General features: G+C 38.0%; 1 protein-coding gene across 2 annotated transcripts in view; it reads left to right on the forward strand.

Moving 5' to 3' along the window:
- Positions 1-25,616, forward strand: part of LOC135467711 (myelin regulatory factor-like) — a 62,520-nt gene that overhangs the window by 10,013 nt on the left and 26,891 nt on the right. Inside the window, exon 3 of one of the 2 annotated variants that reach the window (XM_064745530.1) lies at positions 19,548-19,739. In XM_064745530.1, the coding sequence (XP_064601600.1) occupies positions 19,548-19,739 (192 nt within the window). Of the gene's footprint in view, positions 1-19,547; positions 19,740-23,968; positions 24,073-25,616 lie in introns of those variants that run through there. The other variant, XM_064745531.1, reaches the window with a different exon arrangement.

The raw sequence follows: 25,616 nt of genomic DNA on the forward strand, positions 1-25,616 counted from the left end.
AAAGAAATATTCTTTATCTTCATGTACACATGCATTTATATACATGCTGGCGTGAAAAGTTCATCGTTTCTGTTGGTATTGGGTGTCATAAATTTGAGTGCAAAAATTCAAATGCGAGGCTGACGAAAACCTTTGTCATTATCTTACTGTTAAAATGTGAAAGCCCTTTGTCATTATCTTACTGTTAAAATATGAAAGCCCTTTGTCATTATCTTACTGTTAAAATGTGAAAACTTTGCTTGCCCATATCTCACATTGTACAATAAACCTCATGGACACCTATGTAAATGTAGATAGGTTAGATGCATTGACCGCTGGGAGTTGTGAGGTCTCCTCCAGCACTTCATCAAACATGGTCTTTGAAGGCTACCCTAGAACAATGCCAGGAATTACACATCCACTGTCTGACCTTGGTCCTTATGGCTGGACAGGTCCAGCTGAACAAAGGCCTCTGTCATCTGGCTAAATTGGCCCCATGTTGAGCTGATGTGTGAGTTGTTATACAAACTTTGGTCTGATCCCACTTTGTATGAAATGCATGGTGATTCCCCCTATTCCAAGCTGGGTTATCACACACAAAACTTGAGAGTGAAGCAGCCTGCCATCAAGTTTGGCCAACAGCTCTAAACCAATCAGGGAGATACTGGTTTAGTGTATATATGCATCTGTAATCATGGTGAGGCAGAGATGAATTTGATACAGCTAGAGGTTGTGCACTTTATGCACTCAGTGCTTCAGGCCTGTTTTGTGACTTTTGCAATGGTCTTATTTTGAAATTTCTAACTTCTGTTAAATGTACATGCACGTGTTTACAAAAGACAACTTTTTAAAATATAGAGAGTAGGTGTAAGTCCATTTCCTCAGCGAGAAAGTGATTTCATCAGCTTGTGTTTCATCTTCTTTCGAAAGCTTGTAAACATAGGCACAGTTTTAAAAAGAAATCACAATTACCAAGATCTTGAGTTCAAAGTGGTTATAAAAGTTTAATTCAAATGTGATGATTTGAGAACTTTACACCTTAAACCTCAGAATGAATCGATCTTTCTATTGACTTGATTTTCAAATTCTTGACATTGAATTGTTGAACCATGTTAGATGAGGTCTATTCCAAGTTCATACAGTCATAGTCCACTCTTTAGAGAGACTGATCTACTGATCACTTGCATTTCTCATTTATCCCCTGGAATAAGGAAATACCTGTTGACCCACATTCTATTATTGATGGACCACCTTTAAATGCTTTCCTCTTAAAATAGCTTTTGTTGACTTTGTTCCTAAACAACAGAAGGTTGACCAGAGGATGCGAGATGTGAGCTGGCCTGCTGTGGTATGTACATGTAGTTGCACTGTAGTTGCACTGTAGTGTTATTTAATGTCAAATGCCTTTGACCGCGAGCTTCTGCTTTCCCTCTGAGTGGTTTAATAATAGGCTAGCACCAGTATACGTCTACCGAATAAAATGTTCACTATTGACACAACTTCTGTTTGTCTTGAAGAAACTGAGCATTGGTTGTTCTTTATTTATCTAAACAACATTTTACGTACATGTACATTCAACATGTCCTCTGTATTTTGTCTTCATTATTGTTACCACACTTTTCAGTGGTGAGATGATTAAAGAATAAACTGGACTTATTCTGCAGTTACTTCCAGTTTGGTACTCACATATAAAATCATGTGTTGTCCAGTGATGGTTTTTTTAATTTCATATTAACCTGGTTATCCCTGGACATGCATAATTTGTCATTCGTATGAAGAAAACCACAATGTTTAGTCCATGTCAGATCTGCTAAAAAAAAAAAAAAAACTAAAAACCCCAGTTCATACGGGTATGGCTTTGCCCGTTGGTATCATTGGTATACAACATCATTGGTATACAACATAGCTGCTAAAATATTATGGTTTACTTAAGTATTTTCACTTGTACATGTATCTAGGCTGTCGTTCAAGCCAAAAATCTTGTCATTGGAGGAGCTGTAATCAGAATCATTGGGAAAGAGGTGTAAGCAGTGGTGTAATACATTAAGGCTACATGTAGTTGGGCTCTGAAGGACTGTTGTAGAGTGAGTGCCTGGGGTTTAACGTCGTACTCAACAATTTTTCAGTCAAATGACGACGAAGGAATCCTTAGGGTGCATGTACGTGTAATGTGCCTCCTTGTTGCAGGACGGATTTCCACCCCTCTTTTATCTAGTGCTGCTTCACTGAGATGACTTACCGAAGGCAAGTAAGCCGTCCTGCCCGAGCCATTATACTGATACGTGTCAACCAGGCGTTGCACTATCCCCTTCATGCTGAACGCCAAGCGAGGAAGTTACAACTTCCTCTTTTAAGGTCTTGGGTGTGACTCGATCAAGGATTGATCCTGGATCTAGCGGTCCCAAGACTGTTTTAGAAAAAGGCATCCCCATCTCACCCAGTTGACCAGAATAAACACATCTGGTTGGACCTTATCACAAGTATATGTTAAGAAGATATTTTCTTCTTATGGACCTGTCAACCTGTATATTTCATCACTTCACATTAAAATCATGCTTGTATCTAAAAGGCTCTGAGTATAATCTTCAGTGAAGTTACATGTATGTACCAACTTGAATATCATGAAACAATAGTGGATTGACTGATGAAAAGCCATAAACTGGGACAGAGTGGTGATGTGGTGTGAAGCCTCCAGAGCATTACTCTACTATAACAGACCTGTATTGTAACTAGTGGAGCACTTGGACTAAGACCTGGAGGCACCATATGGCTTCCTGCTCCACATCCTTCATGTGTACACCGTGCAGAGCTATTGCTATTTGTACATTAACCCTTATTCACTGTACCGGTACTGACAAGTAACCAACATATATATATCATTCATATTGGAAAGTGTAGTAACATTGAACAGTTTTGGGTAAATGCAGTTTTGAGTATTGTAAACTGAAAACATCATTTTGATAAAGCTGGTATAATTAAACTGACGTGAGTCTTATTAGACCAAATGGCGATTCTCTGCTTCGGCAAAGTTATTAGTTGGCAAATTTTTATTTAATCAAAGCATCGCTGATTTGCATCTGTGGACCATGAGATTGTATTAGAGACAGAAGAAAAGGGGTGTTACGGAATTCCAGTGTAAAGCGAGAAGAAACTGACACAGTTTTGGACAATACAAACCACCATGAGGCACACTGCACTAGCTGCCATAATAACCTTAGTATATATTTATTCATTGGATTGGTGTTTTGCTCTATGCTCATGAATATTTCACTCATATGATGGCAGCTAGCATTATGGTGTGCGGAAACCGGGCAGAGCCCAGAGGAAACCCATGGTCATCCGCAGGTTGCTGACAGATCTTCCCACTTATGGCTGGAGAGGAAGGAAGCATGAGCTGAACTCACAACAACCGCATTGTTATCATTGCATGCAATAGAAATATTACACATGCCTTAAATTTCCATGGCCTATTAGTTAGGATGCTAGAGAGCCTCTGACCATGGCAGTCGCAGCTTGTGTGCAGTTCTTGTGCGAGTTCATACATTTTAAACAAAAAGGTTGAGGGATTATGGTGACTTTTACTTTACAGTGTAGATGATAATTAGCTCTGCAAGAAACACCAAAGACCAAATTTTATTTAGTTAAATGCCATTGATACTAAAATTATTACAGATAAATCGGTTCCCATAGCAGAAATTGTTGAGAACAGAATAAACGTTTTCCAGTTAAAAAGTACACGGGACCAAAACAGTGTTTCCCAGCAATTCGAAATCCTCATGAGTGCAGTAACCTGCATATGGTCATGGATTTCCTCTGTGGTTTGTGCAGGTTCCTCCCTTTGTAATGCTGGCTGCCGTCTTATCAGTAAAATATTCTTGAGTGTGACTTAAAAACATCAATGAAATAAATAATTAAATAAATTAATTCGTTTGATGCCAAGCAAAGCCTGTCAGAGTATCTTTCCTCCTTGTCATTTGTCCATGCACGTGCAGTATTCTAAATGGTGCCAAACCACTGGTAAGCTTTATAAGAAGGAATTAAAATACATGTACCAACTAGATTTACATATAACTAGCACTCAATGACTTTTTGTGACAACATTGCGGCTACATGTACGTGTAGCTTTTCGGAGAGCATGACATGCGTTATGAATTTAAGGGAGTGTATAATCACAATGAAAGAACTGTAAATAGATATGATCAAGAGATGAAAGCGGCCTCGATGGCTCAAGTGATAGAGCGTCCGCTTCAGGGGTGGTAGATCCAGGGTCAGTCCTGGGTCGGGTCACACCTAAGACCTTAAAAGAGGAAGTTGTAGCTTCTTCGCTTGGTGTTCACCATTAAGGAGATAATGCAGTGACTGGTTGACACGTATTGGTATAAAGGCTCAGGTGGGGCGGCTTACTTGCCTTCAGTAAGATAAAAAGAGTGATGGAAATCCGTCCTGCAACAATGAGGCACATTACAGGTACATGCACTCTTTAATAGGAATCCTGCATCATCATATGACTGAAAAATTGTTAAGTGCAGCAATAAACCCTAAGCACTCGCACTGACTCAAGATATGATAATAGACCTAACATATACTCATGTATCCTGCAGGTCCCTCCATTGGGTTGTTTTCCCACAGCCTGGAATATGTGCGCACATTTTTCAGAGCAGCCATCTAGGAATAATCTGGGGGCCAGTATATAAATGCTCTGTGATTGGTCATTATTTGCACACAGAATAGCAAATCAGCATAGGGTGAGACAGAGGCTTATACTTATTTAGTAAACATGTTTTCTTTTGCTCAGAAACATTTCTAATTTTGTACTCATAATTTTGTCTGAAATAAAATGTCCAAATCTGATCTCTTGTTTTAAAAAAAGTAGCTGAGGTGTACCTGAGGTACATGACCACTGAATTATACTCAAAAACTCTCAAAGTTTCTAAGCAGTACATCATTTAATTTTTTAGGTGTAGCTATGGTACATCTTCTAAGTGTTGATTTTTTTCAAAGTTGCTGAGGTGAATTTGAAGTACATTATCTCATATTTAATAACTGCTCAAAAACTCTCAAATTTTCTAAGGTGTATCACCTTAACCACAGTGTACACTTCATATTAACGTGTACACGAGGCGTACACCTCATACACGTCATCTATACCTCTCACTGAGGAGTATACCTCATGTCTGTAAGGTCAGCTTCTTGAGGCCTTCATTTGTTATTGCATGTGTAGCTAGCCAAAATCATGAATTCGTACAGCAAATCCTCTAGCTTTTAATCTTAGACATACATACATTTATATTTACCTCCCGGAATTCTTCACTTTGTACATTGTACCTTGACAGACCTACAGTACATGTACAAGCGTCCGATATTCTCTGCCAATTTCTTTTGTGCCCTAAATTGGTTTATTTTCCATCCACAGTTCCATGTTTGTTAAGCAGAAGTACATACACAATTGTATTCACCAGCCTCTTAGACGATTTTGAGGTTGTATGTGATGTAGGTGCTTCGAACGACCACGGTTATTTCGAGCTGTATCATATTCATGTTTGCTTCCTCGCATCAAGGAAGAAAAAAATCAATCAAACACATTTGGGAGAACTCTTAAACAGCTCTAAAATACATTTCCTTCACATTTGATCTGGGATTACAGGGTTATTAATGATTATAAATTATTTGTTCACATCTAATTGTTCACCAAGGATTTTGCACCCAGATGCTAGCTTTCATATTTTAACACTATTTTCCATAAAGTGTGGAGAAATTGGGTCTAAGTTGTGGACTTGGCCTAATGAACCGGTGCATACTGTACTTCTGGAGAACAAACTTTTGGCACAAGTAAATTTATTTATACTGATCTGGCATATACTGTGCACTGTGCATCTAATTTTGTCAGCTATTCTGTTTCCTGCATAGCCAAGATGCCCTTTAATTACAGCACACAAGAAGAGGGATTATGTAAGAGTTCAGTATTTGTGCTGGAGGTCTGTGATAAGGGATTATGCTGTGGGTGAAAGTGTGTACAGTACAGACAGGTTGGTGTAGCCAGCAAATCTGTGTGTATGTGGGGGGTGGGGGAAAGGGACAAGTGTTTGCGTGGATGTGACCAGGTCACTGCTCCACCACCCTGCATCGCCCAGCCAGTTGACACTTTGCAATATGCAAACGTGAAAAAATGTCTAAAAGGCGTCATCGGTCTGCGTTGGTATGGATAGCTTCCCATGTGGGAAGATGAAAAACTGACCATGTCAATAAAGTCCAGAAAGCAAGCAGACCTGCAGTGGACATGCTGGGAAGACTTTGGTCCTGCTAACCACTTTCTTGACCCGTACCTGCTTACATGGATTTGTCAGGAACCACATTGGATGAGAGGTTGATCTGTAGAGAAGAATTGTGTTTCTTGTAAAACCGAGTGTATATTAACAAATTGGCTTATCAATGTGAAAATGCAATGCTTATCAGCAGCTGATGGCTGCATTTGTTTACATGCATTGCTGGTTGCAGTTTTTGAGGTGTACGTATTCACAAATATGTGTATGTACACAGCTACATGTAGAAAATGTCTTATGTATGTGTTGTGTATGTAATTCAAATATTTTGATAGATTGTTAGGGTTCAGGAGTTATCAAGCAGCAACTTAGTTAAGATTTTTTTATTTGTTGTAAATTTATTAGCAATAAAATTTATGAGCCAGTGTTCTGACATGTACCAAACTTTAAGATACTTCTCTGGACTGAAAAATTGCAAACAACAGAAACAGTCAAGGAGTATCTCCTTCTTTACAAGTTTGCAGTTCGCTCTCAGATCGCTCTTCTTAAAATGCTATCGTTACATGTCCTGGGTTTTTCCCAGGGCTCTGTCTAGTTTTCTCCTACCATTATGCTGGCCACAGTCATAAATTTATTTATTTATTTATTTGATTGGTGTTTTACGCCGAATACTCAAGAATATTTCACTTATACGACAGCAACCAGCATTATGGGGGTAGAAACCAGGCAGAGCCCGGGGGAAACCCACGACCATCCGCAGGTTGCTGCCAGACCTTCCCACCTTTGGCCGGAGAGGAAGCCAGCATGAGCTGGATTTGACCTCACAACTGGACTTGGTGCACAGTTGTAAAAGTGAAATATATTATTGAGTACGACATAAAACACTAATCAAATAAATATGTCTTGATATTGTCTTCAAACATTGTTATCCCTGTTTTTGTTTAATTTCAGTCATGTAAATCAGCTTGCTAACATTAATGCTTTTGCCATGTTTGATAAAAGGTGACCTTGAACTGCAGGAGGAGATCAGAGTTTGCTATATGTTTTGGTGAAAAGTACACAAAATGTATGGACAATTGAGAGATTCAGTCCAGGCCTACTACAGTTGGGTCAATACAAATGACACAAATTCTGACAGCACAAGCAGGAGACTTAAACTAAGACTTCAAATTCTTTACACCACAATTGGCTATCGCTTAATAATGTTGCAACCCTTCTGTTTGCACGCTGCACACAAGGGTAAAACAACTTTGTAACTCTTGGAAATCTCTGCTTCCTGCTCTGCTTCAGGTGACCCACAGTTTTTTGCAGATTTTTCTGGAAAACAGTGAGGAATAGAAGCTGTACACAAGCAGCGTGTCACAGTTCATTTTGATGTGTGTGAAAACAACACCTTGCAGAATGTCACCTGTAAATAAACACAAGGACTTAATGAATACTTGTCATCTTAATGGTTACTGTATTTTGGTACTTGCCAGCCAGGAATATCTACAGTTTCAATTTTGAAATCAAGTTTATCTAACTGGTAATACATATATCAATATTCATTGATGTGTTTACACCACAACCAGTGGTATTTCAGGCATACACCAGCTTGTTTTTGAAACAAATAAACATTACTTAAAATATGGTTACTTATGTATTTTGAAAATAAGTTTTGTCGCTACAAGAAGATTGTTAAAAGTCAATATCAGATACTGTTCCTAGCATCTCTACCTTCAGGCATAATGTTAGCGCCTCAAATGTAGTGGTGTCTTCTCTTCCATTTTTTATCTTCCAAGAGATATGTTAATGGACGAGTGCAACTCCAGTAGTGAAACTAAGGACCATCCTGCTTCACAAGGGAATTTGTTTTTCCCACCTGTGAGTGCTGCCACTATCTGTTTAAGGTTCAGGATGGGCTTTTGTGCTTCGTCACCAAACACTTTGCCAAGCGGAAAACTTTGATGAATTTTTTTTTTAAGAACTGGGTCACACTCGCCATGCGCTGGAAGGCAGAATGCTTCCGCTTAACTTGCACAGATGCGGCTGCGAAGGGAGACAACCACGTGGCATTTAGCCTATGACCGCCGTGTACAAAGGTCTGTTTTGGCAAATTTAATACGACAGACAAAATCTGGCTGTGTTAAAACTCTGCGCAGTGTCGTTTTGCTCTCAAATGTTTTAATTCAAGCAGAAATAAAAACAGACTGCAGAACCACGTCAAACACAAGTTAACTTATGCCGATTTTCGCCCAATCCCTAAAAAAAAATTGTTCTGAACAGTCTTAGCAGTTCTCAGCATCAGTAGCGAGTATGTCAGTACACACTAAGTATTACTCTGTGAAGCAGGCGTATTAATGGCCTTGGGCAGTTTGGTTCATGCATCAATGCGTAGTGTGTTTACATTGTCATTTCCTCAAAAATTCAGAGCAATATAAGGTACAATGTTAAAGCTTAACATGAGCTCATTGATGTATAACTTGTAGAGCTCAGCACCAGCCATAAATCTAGCGTCTGTACAACCAGGTTCCATCGCAGAAATTTAATTACACAAACAAAATTTTGCTACTTTTTCTTACATGTCTTGTCCATGCTAGAGTGACAAAATTGTCGTCGTAACATAAGTTTGCAAGATGGAGACTAGGGTGTCCTCTCAGTCTGAGGAGTTTGACTCTGAGGATTTTGACTCTGAACAGTTGGGTGGATTTGAGAGGTAAAGTCCCAGTATGCAGAACTGATATGTTTTCTCAGATTATTTCAGAGTCCAACAGATTCTGGTAACTTTGTCTCTGGGAATCCATGGGAATTTGATTTCATATTTCTGTACATGTATATTGAAATTATTCTTAAATGACTTTTATTAAGGTAAATAAGATATACGTAAGCTGTATCAGTGGTAAATATCTAATGCTTATCTAATAAAGGACTTCATTTAAAATAATAATAATTTTTTTTGGTACAGTTTTGTTGAAAATCTAGACGCATTTAGATTTCAGTAACTTTGATGTATGGGAATGTCTTGGGAACAGGAATCCTGATGCATCTTTACATGTGGGAAACTTATTTTGTGTTGTAGTGAGCATGAGTGTGAACATCTACAGTGTACATGTACTTGTATTATTGTCAGTCAGAATGTATTCCTAAAGCTTGGCATCAAATATTGGCATATTTGTTTTCTATCCATTATAATCATGACATGATCTAAAATTCATCCAGGGGCCTCTATGGCCAAGGACTTTGCGAGTTCAAGTCCAGCTCATGCCTGCAACCTGTGGATGTTCGTGGGTTTCCCCCAGGCTATGCTTGCGTTTCTCCCACTATAATAGTGGTGGCCATCCTAAAGTGAAATACTCTTGACTAAGGCATAAAAAAAAAAAATCAAAATAAATCATACTATAATTCAGCCAAGCAACGAAAGCCCAGAGTGGAAGGTGAAAATGAAATTTTATAGATGTGGCACAAATTTTACTATTGATGTATGTAGAAAATGTGAGCCTTAGTGATATATGTCAGTTTCATGTTGCATGTACATTACATATATATTTCTACACTGACTTAATTCTGTACCAAATTATAGGACAGACTTTTTCAGAGTTGAAAATACTGCATGCTCCAGTGTCTTTCATTAGATGCATACATGCATGTACATGTATTAAGCAAAACAATTCACAAAGATCACCAAACTGACCTCATGTGTCTTGTCAGATATCATTTGGCACATGTATGTTGCTGCTGTATAAAGGGAATAAGTCCAGCTGAGGAGTCTTGGCTCTAATTATTGACAGAAAAAAGTCAGCTGGCACTCTTTGTTCTCCTCTCAGGATTTCATACAAATCAGGCTTTTTGACATTTTTTTTTGACTGGTTGTTTATTTAGACCACAATTTTGGCAACTGAGCTCAGAATATACATGAAGCTGTCTGAATTGACGTACATGTACATTATACATGTAGTAAAGCTTAAGCAATATACATGTAAAGGCACGTGTGTATGTGTGTCTGTGTGTATATATATATATATATATATATATATATATATAGGAAAAAAATAATCAGATGCCTTCTCAACTTTCTACATTCTGTTTTATTCCAATTGCAGTTTCAAACTTCATTTTATTTTCAATATTACTGCATATTACTGAAGTTGAGAAGGCGTTTTATTATTTTTTCCCTGTGTAAATTCTCCTCACCAGGGGATCTTTCTCTATTTCTTCAAATATATATATATATATATATATATATATACATACAAGTAGTGTTTTCTTCCTAATTTAGAGATTGTTTCGACTTTACAATTATTAAGAAAATCAAAATGTGAGCAATGCACTTTCAAGCTTTGTCAAACTTTTGGTATCAGTAGGTAAGATAAAAACAAAAATGATGCATCCTGACTATGTACAGACTTATTTAGCTTCATCATGTACTTGTACATGGTTCAACATGTTTTACAGCAGGCTGAAATAATGAAACTTTGTAAAGCCACTTTGTGGTTTTTGATTCCTGTCCACATAGGTAAGAAACTGACTTCAGTAAGTCCCTGGCCTAAAGAAAAGAACCTCATGGACTGTCTTTTTGTGCCAGCTTTGCAAAGTAGTCTCCCTTGATACGACCCCCCCCCCCCCCCCCAACCCCATGAACTGGAGTTTTGCTTCAGTCCATGTCTTAAAGCATACAGTGTACACCTGTTGTTACCACAGCTAATTACCTGAATGCATGACAATGTTTGTTTTCCTAAAGAATTTGCCAATTTGTTTATGGCAAAGTGAGATGTTTGCGGAAGAAATACTGCCCCATAGTGTAACACTTGAAAACATCAATGGTTGTAGACATGGAGGAGCTGACTTCATATTGGATTACACTGTTCATGCAGTCTTGTAGGAAACCTAGTCTTTTGAACTGTTGCACAAGTCAGTGACTGTAATACACTTTTTATACTGAACTATACATATACTTGTGCCATTGTCTAGTGCTAGTGCTTTAGGATAGGGAAGTTGTAGATTTCCTGGCTTATATTGTAAGCAAGGTATTTGTGATGTGGGGTATTGGTGACGATAAGCACTTGAAAATGCTAGAGTGACTTGTCGTGCATATCAGTATGTCTCATGTAGAAAAGCTTGTGAGTAACTTGCCAAAGGTGGGTGGTTTACCCAGGGGACTGCAGTTTTCCCTGCCCATGAACTGACTGCTTTCATATTCATATTATGAGTACTGTTTTCAGTTGTTATTCTTCAGCTACGTATAGTTGTCAAAACACCATGGTGTAGCCCAGTATTATGATGTGGAGTTGCACGTACTTGTGGGTGAATACTTGTAGATGTAGTATAATAACTTGATAGGCAGTACATGTAGACCTTCTAATTTCTGCTAATTGTTGATCCCGTGAAATGACGTGTGTGTGCAAGTCAGCCAAGCGTTTCATTCATCAGAACGTACATGTAGCTTTTGTGGCTGACCTTGTAATGATGGCTACAGGGCTTTGTACCGTGTCACCTACACTTCCTTTTCAGGTCTTGTTCTACAGTCTACAGTCCATGTCTGCTCCACATAGCTCCATCAATGGACTGTATTAAATACATGTAACATTGCTGCAAGGAATAAAAAGTTTTAAGATTAATGTTGTTGTTTACGTAAGTTTTGTTGGTGGGTCGTTTTTTATTTGGCAAGTATATGTGTGTAACTGGCACTCTAGATACATGTACAGTAACCATTTGTGATCACGCATCAGGCTGTTCCATTGATGTGCTGTATGCTAATTTGTGTAAATTTCAAAATTCGCTACACATTCTCTTGTGTATAAAAATCCATGTTGTTGTATATGTTATTAGAAAGGGTGATGAAGTGTACATGTATCTCAAAATGGACTTTGTGTTTAGAAATCTGTTTATAATCTTTCTGCCATATCTATTTTCAATTTTTGCTGTGAGTCATGAACATTTTGAAATGTCAAAAGAAATTTCCAGTTGTAATGCAGGAAACCTTATTAAAACTTCAGGAGATTGGACACATACTAATAGCAAGGAATTTGTCCACTGTGGCCTTAACTGCGTTATCTGTTCTGATGGCACATCTTTACAGCATATTACATGTACTGGTGCAATATATATCAGACTGTTCCATCAACACATAACATTTTATGGAGAGAAATAAGTTCAGCAAAATTGATGCACAGTTTACCATTTGTTAGGGTTCACTTTTAATCCAGATTAACTGCCCAATTCAGCAGATTATGTATATATTATTTGACTTAACAAGCAGTTTAAGTAAGACATTGCATGTTAGCAAATTCATTAGGTTAATTTAAAGTGAATCCGATTAACTAAGGTTAAGGTAAACTACATGTATAATGCAACATGTCATTGAATTGACATGGCAAGAATTGACTGCAAATTCACCTGTGTTTCACAGATTTTGATATCACAAGGCAGAGGTGAAGGATAGATTCAGTAGTGATCAAGCAGAGGTCTGTTAAAGTACAAATTCAACAATAAAAACTTCAGATATTTTAAGCAGAAAATCATTGGATTTGCTCAAATTTTTGGTCATTTGATTGCTTAGACAAGTCTGTGTGACGGAGACAACGCGACCCTTTAAAGTTGCTAGTTTAGTAGTATATTGGAGATATGTATTGTAAGCACAGCACATCAGCAGTGTACATGTACATGATTAAAATGACTCATTATTGTGATCTAGGCTTAAAGAACTCGGCTAAAGTTTGGCATATGAAATTGCTCTTTCAAAAGAACATAAAGATCTTAAGATCGTTAAATTTTAGTGATTAGAAATTACGAACACTGTACAAATAATTGTCAACTGTAAGGTGTAAGAATCATTCAGAATCAAGCAAAATATTTTCCCTGAAAAACCAAAAAAAAAAACCAGATAAAAAATCTTCTATGGGGAGATACATCTGGTAAAGGTGATATACAGGTAGTAAAATATACATGTACATATATGTATGATTATGGTAATAAACGTTCTCCATACGTGTGCCAGCACGCATATAAAGGCAACTATGTCTGCCTTCAGCTGTTTTAATTAGCAAATGCTAGTATTCCTCATGTTAAGGATATGTACATGTGGTTACAGAAAGTCGTGTCTGTGTGCTTGGCCTTCAGATAACAGTGTATATGTTTCTTTGGGGAGAGGGAGGTGGACTAAGGGGAACAACTCTGGATGAAGAGCCACATTATAAGAATCTGCTTGAAGTTACATCCCAGAAATCATTAAATTGATCTCCCTACATATATATGTTTACATGTACCATAAATATTTGTCTCCTGCATACCATTAAAAGTATATGTCTTTGACTCTTTATGCAACTAACAGATACAGCTGTACTTTGGTATACAGATGGCATTTCTATGTCATCAACACATCATGTTGTTGACTTAACTTGTGTATTCATGTGAATAAGAGACATTCTGTAATTATCTTCACTTTTAGTAATGCTCAGTCTCTGACTGTGACCACTGCAACCAGTTTGAATTATGATGACGTCAGCAGGGGTTCATAGAAGTCATTTTTATGTGTACGGACCCCCACTTTCTGGGTGAAATTGAGTTTTTCCTTTAATTGAAAGTGAGTTTTTTTTTTGGTTTTGTTTTTTTTGTTTCGACCAACCGTTTGAGATACTAAAATTGAATATTTTTGTACTTTACTTGATTAAAGTAATTATTACTGCTTATATATCAACTCAAGCTGGCCTCCTAGTTTATACTGCCAACTGATAATTGGTATGATACCAGGCCAGGTAAGTGTGAAGAACTGTCCAGAAAGCTTATAACCTAGTCTAGATTGACTGAAACTCACAACATGAGCAATTGCCACATCATTTTAAAAAATATTCATTAGTCATGAATCAAGACTGAATGATCATGCATTTCTGGCTTATGGCAGATGTGGTTGTCACTCTCAGTGTATGGGACATGTCAGAAATGATCTAAAGAGGAAAAAAAAACACTTGAGAAAAATGAAAAAGTCATGTAACACCTTACATGTATACTAGAACCTAACCTGAATAGTGCATCCAGATGAATGTTCTGTGCATAATCTAAATTCTCTTGAACTATTATCCTTAGTGGTCAAAATAAACATTCATATCTGGCAAAGAAGGTTTTAATTTAGCTGCTATTTATAAGCCATTCATCAAACTTCATACTCCCGAAAACAAAACCTGGATGCTTGCCTTGATAGGAGCAGAATATATTAGCGCCATCTGACGTCAGGGGGAGACATTCAGTGAGACCGTGTGGAAGCCGAAATAAGTCGAATCATTTTTGAGGACTGAGGCTTACTATGTGTATGTTTGATTTCATACGCCCCACCAGTTCCGAGAATTACCTTCTTAAATCTAATCATTGCACAAGGTCAAGAAGATTTCCGTGAAATGGAGATAACTCGCAGAAATTTGGATATGTTCATATTGAGTTTATGTAAAGGTGTGAGTGTGTATTTAAAAAATACAATCTCTAATTGAATAAATATAACCAGTTATTGAGTTGTTTATTCAATAGACGGACCGAATATCTAGACGATTTCAGTGAACCCCTGGTGAGTTATAAGTAAGAGGGGTGGGAACAGATCTAAACAGGCGTTGTAGATATATTTACGACATGCTTGGTAACACCATTAATCAACTTTTAATCTGAAAGCTGAGGCCATGATGGGATGCACGATATTGGAGCGACCAGAAACATGTTATCTCATTACTCCATGTACGTGTACATATGTTTAGAAGGCAAACGAGGGTTAGGATGACGTCTCGGGTTATATTAAACCCGAAAATGACCCTGTCTGGATTCATTAAAACTGATAAAATGTTGGCGCTTTCTATTGTCTCAATGAGTGCAATTTTGCTTACTTTGAACTTCCATATTTAGGTTGTGCAACATTACAATAATAAAAAAATTATGCTTTTTAAAACTTTCTGTGGGATACTTTATCCCTAGTGCTGTCTTGTCTTTTAAAGAGGTATTAAATTGGCATTCTTTAGACAAGCTTTATAAAAGAAAGCTTTTGACTTAAAACTTCAAATGTATGATTGTCACACGATGATGCACATTGTTCATGTATGTCAGCTACATGTATAAATTTTGGAACTAAATTCATGTCCATGTATTTGTCATACATGTCCATTCTTACTGCCCTAGAACATGGATGCAGTTAAAACTATGCACTCTATGACATTTCATTGTGGGTAGCTGTGGTTATTTCTCTGAGGTAGTGGTGGTCCATTTACCTGAGGGATTAGAGAGAAATGTGCTTACAGTAGGACATGACTAGCTAGCATTGTAGTATGGTTAGGACAACTGGTCTTTCATGTAAGGAGGAATGTAAATGACTCACTTCTCAGGGCTGCGTGAATATGGACATCTGGCATTTATATATGTACAGGTATATATTGAACAATTAGGAACCAAGCTTTACGCACCAGTCATCATTATGTTAGAAATTTACAACTGTTAACACTGCACTGTCAGAGTTCTAATTTCAAGTGTTTCTTTGCCAAGAAAGTCTTGATACATGAAGCTTTTCTGACTTAATGTTATTGGGAGAAGGTGATGATCCATTAACCCTTGTAGGCTGTGTGGCAGAGAAAGACCGGTCTGCCCTGGCCTTGTTGGTTTAGAGAGCCTGTGTGTGTTTAGGGGTTGTGTGAATTGACAGACCAGAGTGGTGCTGCTTATAAAGGTACCAGCTGGGAAGGTACACCTATTGATGAGCCATGGGGGGGGCCATGTGTTTTGTGTTCCCTCTCGGATAAGCGCCTCTCCTAACAAAGGCAAAAGAAAGATTTGTGCTTCGCAATTTGCTAAGCATTGGTGAAATTTGTCCATGTTAACTTGGCTGTATGTCTTTGGAGATAGGCGTCCAGACCAGTTAAAGGGCAGGCTGTGGTGTGATCTGGCAGGATTACTCAGTTTCTGTCTCTCTCAAGTGTGGGGCTGTTATCTCCTAGCTCTTACGGAAGACTTGCTAAGGAAGTGTACCTGATATTTTTTACCCACTGAAGGTTGATAAGTGATCATCACTAGGAGTTTCGTGCTTCACAGTTTTTGTTCATCGCGTCTCTTGTATTGGCCTGCTGAACAGTTTGAATTTTAAGTTATTCTTTGTACCAGAATGATACATGAAGGATTTATTTGTTACACCTACTGGAGTGGAATTCACATGGACAAAGATTGAGAGGGCAGTTTGATTTCCTGATAACACAATGCTCAGGTAAGAAGGATCTCTCTTTGTCAAGCACTGTAAATGTAGGTGGTCTGATAAGGGAAATGGGAACTGACTCAGAAGGGTTATTTGAATGGTGTCATGCCTCATTGCATTGCGGCACTGGCATTTTAGACGGTCTAAAGGTGATAGGGGTGTTCACAGTTCAGCAAGTATTAAAGAAGTAGCTACATATGCATTTAGGACAAGGAACTTCAGTATTATTGGAAAGGAATCAGAATTCCCTCCCCACCCCTTCCAAAGTGTACATGAATTTTGGGGGCCATTTTATTATTTATTTTTCTTTTAATAATCTTGTGTGGTGTAAAGGTTGTTTCTTCCGTTGCCTGCTATGTTGGGGATTTTTTTCTTCTGTTTTATAGATTCTGTTTTTAGCCTGAATTGCGTGTAGTGCCAGATTTACATTCTAGCCTGACATAACAGTTCTCACAACAGTGCCAAATGGAACCCTATGCATTCGACATCAACAGTACCCAGACAATCCATGATATTCAATAATAAAATGTTCGGTATATGTGCATGTTTGCCAAACCCCGTGATTAGGAGTGATTACTTTTATTCACCCACAGCAAAGCCTTTCCTGATTGTCCATCAGATACATGTAAATGCAGTTCATTTGGTGGATGCAATATTATCAACTGTTATGGTGATAACAGATAATCAGTGTAGGGTATGAAGTATTGCAAGAATTTGTGGGTTGCTATTGCAAGGACAACTTCATCTTTTGGTCCATCATGTGATGCAATTTCATATCATTCAATGATGTCTGGCTGTGACTGGAAACAACCCATCAACTATCCCTGGTGTTAAAAATTTATCAGTCTGCTTAAAACAAGGTGATATTTTTCTGTTATGTAAATATCATATTTTGTAGAATATGGTATAGAAAACTAAATGGTGGCCTCCCTTGTGAGTGTCAATGAAAGTAATCTGTCCTCTGCAGCTGCCAGTCAGAATAGTACAACAGACAATTAGAAAAACATTTTAGCCCACCAAGCCTGCAAGTATCAATGGGAACATGTTTAGTGGGAGTGGTTTGTATTTGTATTGCTGGTTTGTCGATTGCTCAGTTCAGATAAAGGTGTTAATGTTTACAGGGATCTTTGTGGTCTCTTACACCAATCAATAAATAAAATAAGTAAATGAGTGTTTAAATCCCAGTATCTTGTGAACCATTTACATGTTGTTGTTATATGAGAAGATTGACAATGTACATATAATAATGTGCAACAGCACATGCATATTTATGTAGCAGTTGCCAGTGTTGACTCTAAGGATACATTATTGATCATGATTTTATTGTTCATACATACATATACTTTTACAAGTATGCTATCATGATCAAAGCATTTTCAGTTGTTGGCTGTTAGATGGATATTAAAGTGAGCCTCACCTCAGATCACTGAATAGCTTTGACCTAATTTACATTGCCTGTGTAATGGTTGAAAGATTTCACTACGTGGGTCACACAAGGATTCGAACTCGGGCCTCTGTAGCCGAAGTCCAGCGCTCTACCAACTGAGCTAAAGGGAAATTCCCGCTAGCTACTGCTAGTATGAGCACTGGAAACTGCTCCCGTTACACCTGTAAAATACTTATACTTCAGGAAGAGAGGAGCCAAGATCGTGTTGTGATGCATGAAGTTTAAGGGTGAAATATCTTGTCCTTGTGTGGATGTGTAAAATGCACCTACTGTGAAAGGATCAGTAAAAGGATACCTTTTCTGTCGACCAAAATTACCTTGGCATTATTGGGTTATTGATTGTCACTGACAGCTTGGGAAAAATCATGCCAATGACTTGATCCCTGACACACTAATGACAGGGAAAAAATTGTCCCTGCACCTGACTGTCATTGCACCTGATTATCCTTGCACCTGACTATCCTTGCACATGACTATCCTTATGGGTTAACATGGGTTGTCCCAAACAATACATTTCTGGGCGCCAAAACCAGGGGCTCAAGTAGGGGCCGCAGGCTGGGGATTTTTTGATGATGTGATAGGTTTGATGTCTTTTTAATTTTCAGCCTGTTACTACAAAATTTAACATCTACATGTACATGAATCAGTTTCAGTTTATCACAATGAGACTAAACTAATTTGAATAACAAATAGTAAATTCACAGAGTACATGTAGATTTAGTAATAGCTGCCTGCTCCCTGTATAAAACCAAGGCGTGCCAGCTTTTTTCTGTGATACACAGTACTTTACACTGTACACTATTTTTGGAATACGACGAATCCGTAAATCGTAAATACATCCTTGCCTGTGCTTAGGGGACAAAGTTTTGTGCTATTACTGAGATGCGCAGGTTAACATGCAGATTTAAGGAGGCAGACATGCAGATTTAAGAAGGTAATCATGCAGATTTAAGGAGGCAGACATGCAGATTTAAGGAGGCAGTCATGCAGATTTAAGGAGGTAATCATGCAGATTTAAGGAAGCAGTCAATAAAGTTACTCAAGGTAGATGGTTATGTGAATATCATTATGTGTTAAAAGGATGTTTGGTTTTAAATGAGGACAGTGACAGACTTATGTGAAGGCATGCCATCTTTGAAAACTGTAGGTGGTGGATGCAACACAGCATGAGTCAATTTAGTCAAGCCTTGTCGGCAAAATTAGGCAGTCTTTTTACCATCTTGGCTATGAAAATCACGGCTGACCACTGGCTTGTCACAGATGCAGCCATTGACAATTGAAGTCGACTGCTCAACGCTACGTGTATACTTTCAAATGCAATTCATTTTTTATCTGAAAATTTGAGTTTTCTTACCAGAAAAACACTTAATTGGTTTTTTTTAAACTGCAGTATTTTCAGTTTTTAACTGAATTTTACTACCAAGTACAGAGGTTTAAAATGGATGAATCGAGATACGGACTTCTTTTTTTTTTTCTTGTGCTAAATAATTCATTTGTTCATGTTTGTGTGTGTTTTTTCCGTACACTTCTGAATACGTGTACAAGTAAATGTATGCATCAGTATAAAGAGTTTTTGCACTTACAACTATGAGATGAATGAAAAAGTACAGCATGTAAAATTGCCACGGAGCAAATGCAATGTAATTGTATTTGTGTTTTTTCTTAATTACAGAAATTTGACAGATGAACCAATCCAGGCATTAGCGTTTTCCAGTGGGCGACCTCATGACACATCACTGCCGGACCCAACCTTGACGAGGGTGGGGCTACGCCCAGGGCTCCATCAGCCCCACCCCACCCAGCAGCTGGCCTACTGCACAGAGGCTAATGGGGTTGTAGGTTACACCTCCCCACACATTAATATGTAAGTGGACTATATTTTCATTTTCATTTACTTGGATGTGTTTTGTGTTCCCACAACAGTTCTGTCATGATTTAAGAAGTAATGTTCCTGCAGTGGGTGACGAAGTTCTTATTTTAGGTCGAAGGCGTAGCCTAAAATTTTTTAACCTCGTTCCCCTTTTTGACTATAAAACTGCCGCTAGTCACCCATAGCAGGAAATGTTATTTCTGTGTCATAACCGTCCCCAAAACGTCTAATGTGGGTAATCTTGTAATTAAATACAGATAATTCCAGTCATCTTTACACTTTCACACCCATACGATGTAGCATTGGAAAATCTCAGTAAAGTTATTCTAAATTGCATGTGGCCTTAGTACATGCTCGATCTTTCTGTGACGAAATTAGCGTCACTGGGAATGAAATACAAAGTTGACAGTTGTCTGCTGTATACTTAATACTACATATGTTTAACCTTTCGCCGTCACAGTAGCTTTCGCCCAGGATGGAGTGATATTAACAATGTCTTGAGGCATTGTTCTGTTACACATGACATGTGATATCTCTCCATTCATTTCTGTCAGCGAAAACAACATCCTGTTTTATGATAGATTCGCCCGTTTTGTTTACAGCACCAAACAAGTGTTTTGCCACATCACAAGGGAGTAAAACACGAAATTTATAGTCTTTGATTGTCATTTTTATATGCAATATGAAAATATCCGAGGGTTATAGAATTATTTATTTATGTACTAGATTGGTGTTTTGCACCTACTCAAGAATTTTTTCACTCATACAGTGGCAGCCATCATTATGGGTTTTGTTATGATAGTTTGAATGGGATGATAAGTCTTGACAAGACATAATGTATTTGTACCAGTTTATAAAGTGTTTGTAGTTTCACAGACCACTTAGGAATTAATGAGTTTATTACCATGTTGGGTATAGCCTCATAGGCTCATGTACTGCACAGTTTGTACAAACATTAAAGATCTATGCTAAGCGGGTAATTCTGTTAGCGCTGTTAAATATAGTCACCTGTTATCCCGGAAACAGCGATAATATTATAAACATTATTTTTGGAAACAGTATTTTGTTTTCTGGAAGTGGAAAAGAAATTAACACTAGTCACACACATTCTGGTTTGTAGGTTTGTTGAAAAGGGTATGTATGTACATGTAGGGGAGGAAAAGTGACTTGATTAAATGAGAAAAAAACTTAAAATTATGACACTTATAGGTTGAAAAGAGCACATTTTTTTCTGTCTTGTGGTGCCTGCTGCACAAATTTGCGCTTTACATGTAAAGCCTGAAAACAGTAAAGCTGGCTTAAATCGCATCCGCCATCTTTAACACCCTGTAATTTATGCTGGGGGTGTGTTGCCTCTCAGCCAATGGGAATGGTTAAAACTGGCAGCTTGTTTGTTTTAACTTGGAACCCACATCCAATATTCTGGTTTCCCGATCGTCAAGCAGAAAACGAACTGTACTGTTCGCTACCGTCTGGGAAGAAGAGTTCCACTGGAAATATATGAACTGCACTTTGGCGGTTTCCAACCTCAATTCTCCTCCTAACACAAAAGACTTCAGCACTAGTTCTTAGGCAAAGTGGAGTCGCCCACAGCGGATTTTGGCGCCTGACTTCATGTATACTTTATCAACTTGAGGTACATTCTAGAATTTTTTTTAAGGCATGCACCTGGGAGAAAATGCACACTCTTTTCAATGGTATTTGTTTGATATTTAAGTTTTCTTCTCCTTTAAGTGCCCATATGAGTACATATCTGTATTTCGAGATTAGCATGATTTTGCAGCCATGTCTTTTTTTGTGTACATGTATAGATACATTTATCTCACGCTGATGATTAATAGCATGTCATTCAGTATAGTATTACCTGTTCTTACCTGTGTATACATATAGTTTACGTGATCAAGTACTTGTACCAGCTGTTTTACTGTACTGCATTTCAGACATGTCAAGTAGCGTACAATTCGAGAGAAGGATAAATAAATATGAACAAGTGTGACCAGACTTGTACACAAAGATTAAATAAGCCTCCTCATAGATCTGTGTCAGTGGTTATGCTGTGTGGGATCTTATTTGAGTTTATAGGCCTGTTGAGGAGAGGTCTGGTTTATTATTGTTTTATTGAGTATCCTTGTTTGATTGTACTTGTTTGCAGGGCTGGGTTATACCAGGCACCAGGCACTCGTCAGCCTGCTGACTTCAGCTCACCTTAACTCTGCTACACATTATTTTCCTGACGCTCTTCCCCTCCCCCCCCCCCCCCCCTCTGGTGGCTGTTTGGCTGGTGTTGCTTTTCACACCTAGCAGTATTGATTAAGACTGGACTGAGTTAGACCTGGTTATAGCTGTCCCCGTGTCTCACCACGTCCCAGCAGCCTTTTGAGTCCGTAAAGCGCATGCCTCTTGTTAGCATTGCTTGACACTAGCCATAAATGAGCCCAATCTTGCAAAACATTGACAAACATGGCTTAGTGTTAATTGTTAAATCATTATTTACCCCTGAGCTGATCAGTTCTCGGGTTTTCTTCACTTTTCTCTCACTGTGTGTGTGTGTGTGATGTGCTTAGAATACTTTTCTGATGTCTAAAGGGAACGCACTCAGCAAAGCTTCAGTCTGGATTTACTGGGTTGGCTTGAACATGGATTTATATTCTACCTTCTACTGGAAAGAGGTGAGAACATGGTCACACTTTTTGTTTGGATGCTTGCCATGTAGGCTAGAAAATTTGTTTGCAAACTTGTTCATGTGACAGGAACTGATATGACTGAAATGAAGCTATTTAGCATGATTGTCTGAATAGTCCTAGGGAGAATGTTTTGTGTGTTATGGAAGCGATGAGCAAAGTTTTGCAGAACATTATTATACCTTTAGATGTGTGTACAAAAGACTGTGGGAATTTATCAGACAGATTTTATTGAACATGTTCAGATAAGAAGCCTGAAGTAGTGACACAAATTTTGGGTCATTCACCCTATGTTAGCTTTGGTCGGACACATGTACTGTACCTTGCAATTTGCAATAGTGTCCTCCACTATTACATGCATGTGTACTGGCGGTCAAGTAAATGTGAGCCAAATGTTATGGCATAAAATATGAGTCAGAGTGATCAGTATTTTAGGGATGGGCTTTATATTGCCCTACGTGTGACTGTGCTGATGAAGTGTTGCATGGTTTCTCAGAGTACATATTTGACTTTTGCCATTCCATTTCAGACAGCTTTCTTTAAAAAACTTATAGTTCATAGGCATGCGTGATAATGTACGGTATTTTGTGTTTAAGGACACAAGGGGTAATAATGACAGACAGAAGTAATACTTTGAAGTTTAATGTATCTGTCAGGAAAAAAAAGTATGGTGTGTGTTTTCTGAGCCATTGTGCCACATTCTTCATCTTCACTTGAAATGTTTTGTCATGATGTCAAAATAAAGTCTGTTACGATTGTTGTAGACGTTATTAGAAGGGGGAAGAAGAAAGGGAATAAGAATTTGAAAAAAAATGTCTGCGGCATTCTATGTGTAGTTGACTTTCATGTACATATGGGCATTGATTCCATAGATAATGGTGCATCTTGTCCACACTGCATGGCTTAATACCATCTCCCATCTTGTTTTGCAACACAAGATGTCTGGCCATTTCATACATAGGGTGTATAAAGTTTTTCTTGTTGATGGTCAGAATAAAAAGGCTGATTGTGGAATGTTAACCAGCTGTGATATGTGATGAAGTAAGAGTGGAGAGAGGTGGAAGCTGTCAACCATCCCCCATGTTGGAGAGGGGGGGTGGGTATGGGGAGCAGAGAGCTGTGTACCCTGTGAAGCTCTGTGTACAGTAACGAGGATTGTCAGAGCTTCTTCTGGCATTCCTCGCTTCCTCTCTTCCGTTGGCCATCTTCCGTCTCTCTCTCGTCTGTTTGATCAGATGACTCTTTTGTTGTCAGCTGCAGCCTGGCAGTTTGGATGGCTGCAAGCACTCCTCGGGCGTGCCATATTTGAACATGGGATGCTAGTCTCCAAGCTCCTGGTCACTTCAAAACACGGGCTGAGTGTCCCCCTGGTGCTGATTTCTGTCACTATCTCTCCTTTATGGTTCCTTCAACACAACCGTTCTGCCATGGAATACTGCCACTAACGTCTGTACTCCTCTCCTTGCTGGTGTTTGTGCATTACCTGTAACGAGCACCAGACTCGCTTCCCTGGAGGATTTACTTCTAAATGTATTTATGATTAATTAGTGGAAAATTGAACTCACCTGAACAAGTGGATATTGAGGTTGCTTAATTTCTTTCTATTTGTGACACATGGCATCATCAGTTTATCCATTACTATATGGGTAAGTGGATATTTTCTGCAATGTTTTCAAACAGGTACACTGCTTGCTTGTTATGTTATTTCATAAAATATTTTGCAGTGCCTTGCAATTTAAAATTGCATGTCATGTGATTGAAATACATGTACGTGTATGTGTGCATGTATATACCTGTATCTTGTGAATTTTCGCCCTGCATGTGTCTCATCAGACAGATTGAAAAAGTTGGTATTGGTGTTTCCGGAGATGTGTCAGAATGTTGGTTTGACATCTCTGAATGTGGATATTTAGTAATTTTCATGGACATACATGTTATTTTACAGCACTTGTTTAAAATTCATTTGTGTATGATGTAAGTTGCTATGTGGGCAGCTCTGCACCTTGTGCATGAAGTATAGCCATTAGCCATACAGTGATGCAAAATTACAAAATGTACGTCCTTAAACCAGAGACCTGTAAAGGGACTTCACAAGGGACTTACATTAAAACATACATCACAAGTGTAAAGTATTCATTTTCTGCTCATTTCTTCTCACTCTCATCTAAAATTTGATAAGTGAATTATGTATGTGTATATGTAAAACGCGTGTACTTGTATGCCTTCATGTATAAGGAAGACAAAGACGATTTCTCCGCAAATATAAAAGAACCTGTGAGAGAAATCTCGCAACATTTTTCCATTCATAAATTTACAACAGTGTTTCTGATAAATATTGTACATGTATGTGCATTTTGTCATATTCATTCTCAGCGTGCATACATGATAATACATAATCTGCATGAAATGTCGGAATTGAATCATACCAAAAGTGTACTTTACTGTGAAGAAACGGTGTCATATACAGAGTTTATGATTGAATAGCGTCCATGTGAACAGGCCATGAGGCATTATTCAGCTGTTCTCATTTCTGGACATCATATGCAGCGTCCACAAAGTTTCCTCAGATTAGGCCCATGCTGTTAAACCTGAATCCATTTTACATTTCTAGGCAATAGCTATATATATGTACATGTGGATGTAGATCTATAATATGAGGTAAAGAATTAATGTTCTATACCTTTTTTAATATATTCAATAAGTTAAGAAAACAAGAAATTATGTATGATGCGTGTTATGTTTAGATGAATGGGTGTGAAGAGTTCTTTTTAAAGATTTTTCTTCAGTATCTTTTTTTTTATTTTTATTTGAGGAGAAAGGATTCTTGAAACTAATTTGTAATGGTGAATAATTGGGACCACCTCTTATGTTCTGAGGATATGATGCATGGCTAATAAATTTGTCTGTATTGACCAACTTTTTTTTTCTTTTGAGAAATTTGCTAAAACAGAATTTCCTTAATTGGGAACATTATTATTGATTCTGTGAAAAAATAGAACAGTCCATTTCTACTCAGCTCCATTTCTGTTGTTTATTACTTTCTTTTAAGACTGATACAAACAAAATTTTGCAAGTGACTTTTATATGGTAGATACATTTAGATTCTAATAGTGGAGCCTGTTCAACAAGATACTCAGAATTTCCAATTATACAAACAGTGGCATTGAGGCTTTTGAATTTTTTTGAAGCT

This window comes from Liolophura sinensis, chromosome 6, assembly GCF_032854445.1.
Source record: "Liolophura sinensis isolate JHLJ2023 chromosome 6, CUHK_Ljap_v2, whole genome shotgun sequence".
NCBI classification, from domain to species: domain Eukaryota; kingdom Metazoa; phylum Mollusca; class Polyplacophora; order Chitonida; family Chitonidae; genus Liolophura; species Liolophura sinensis.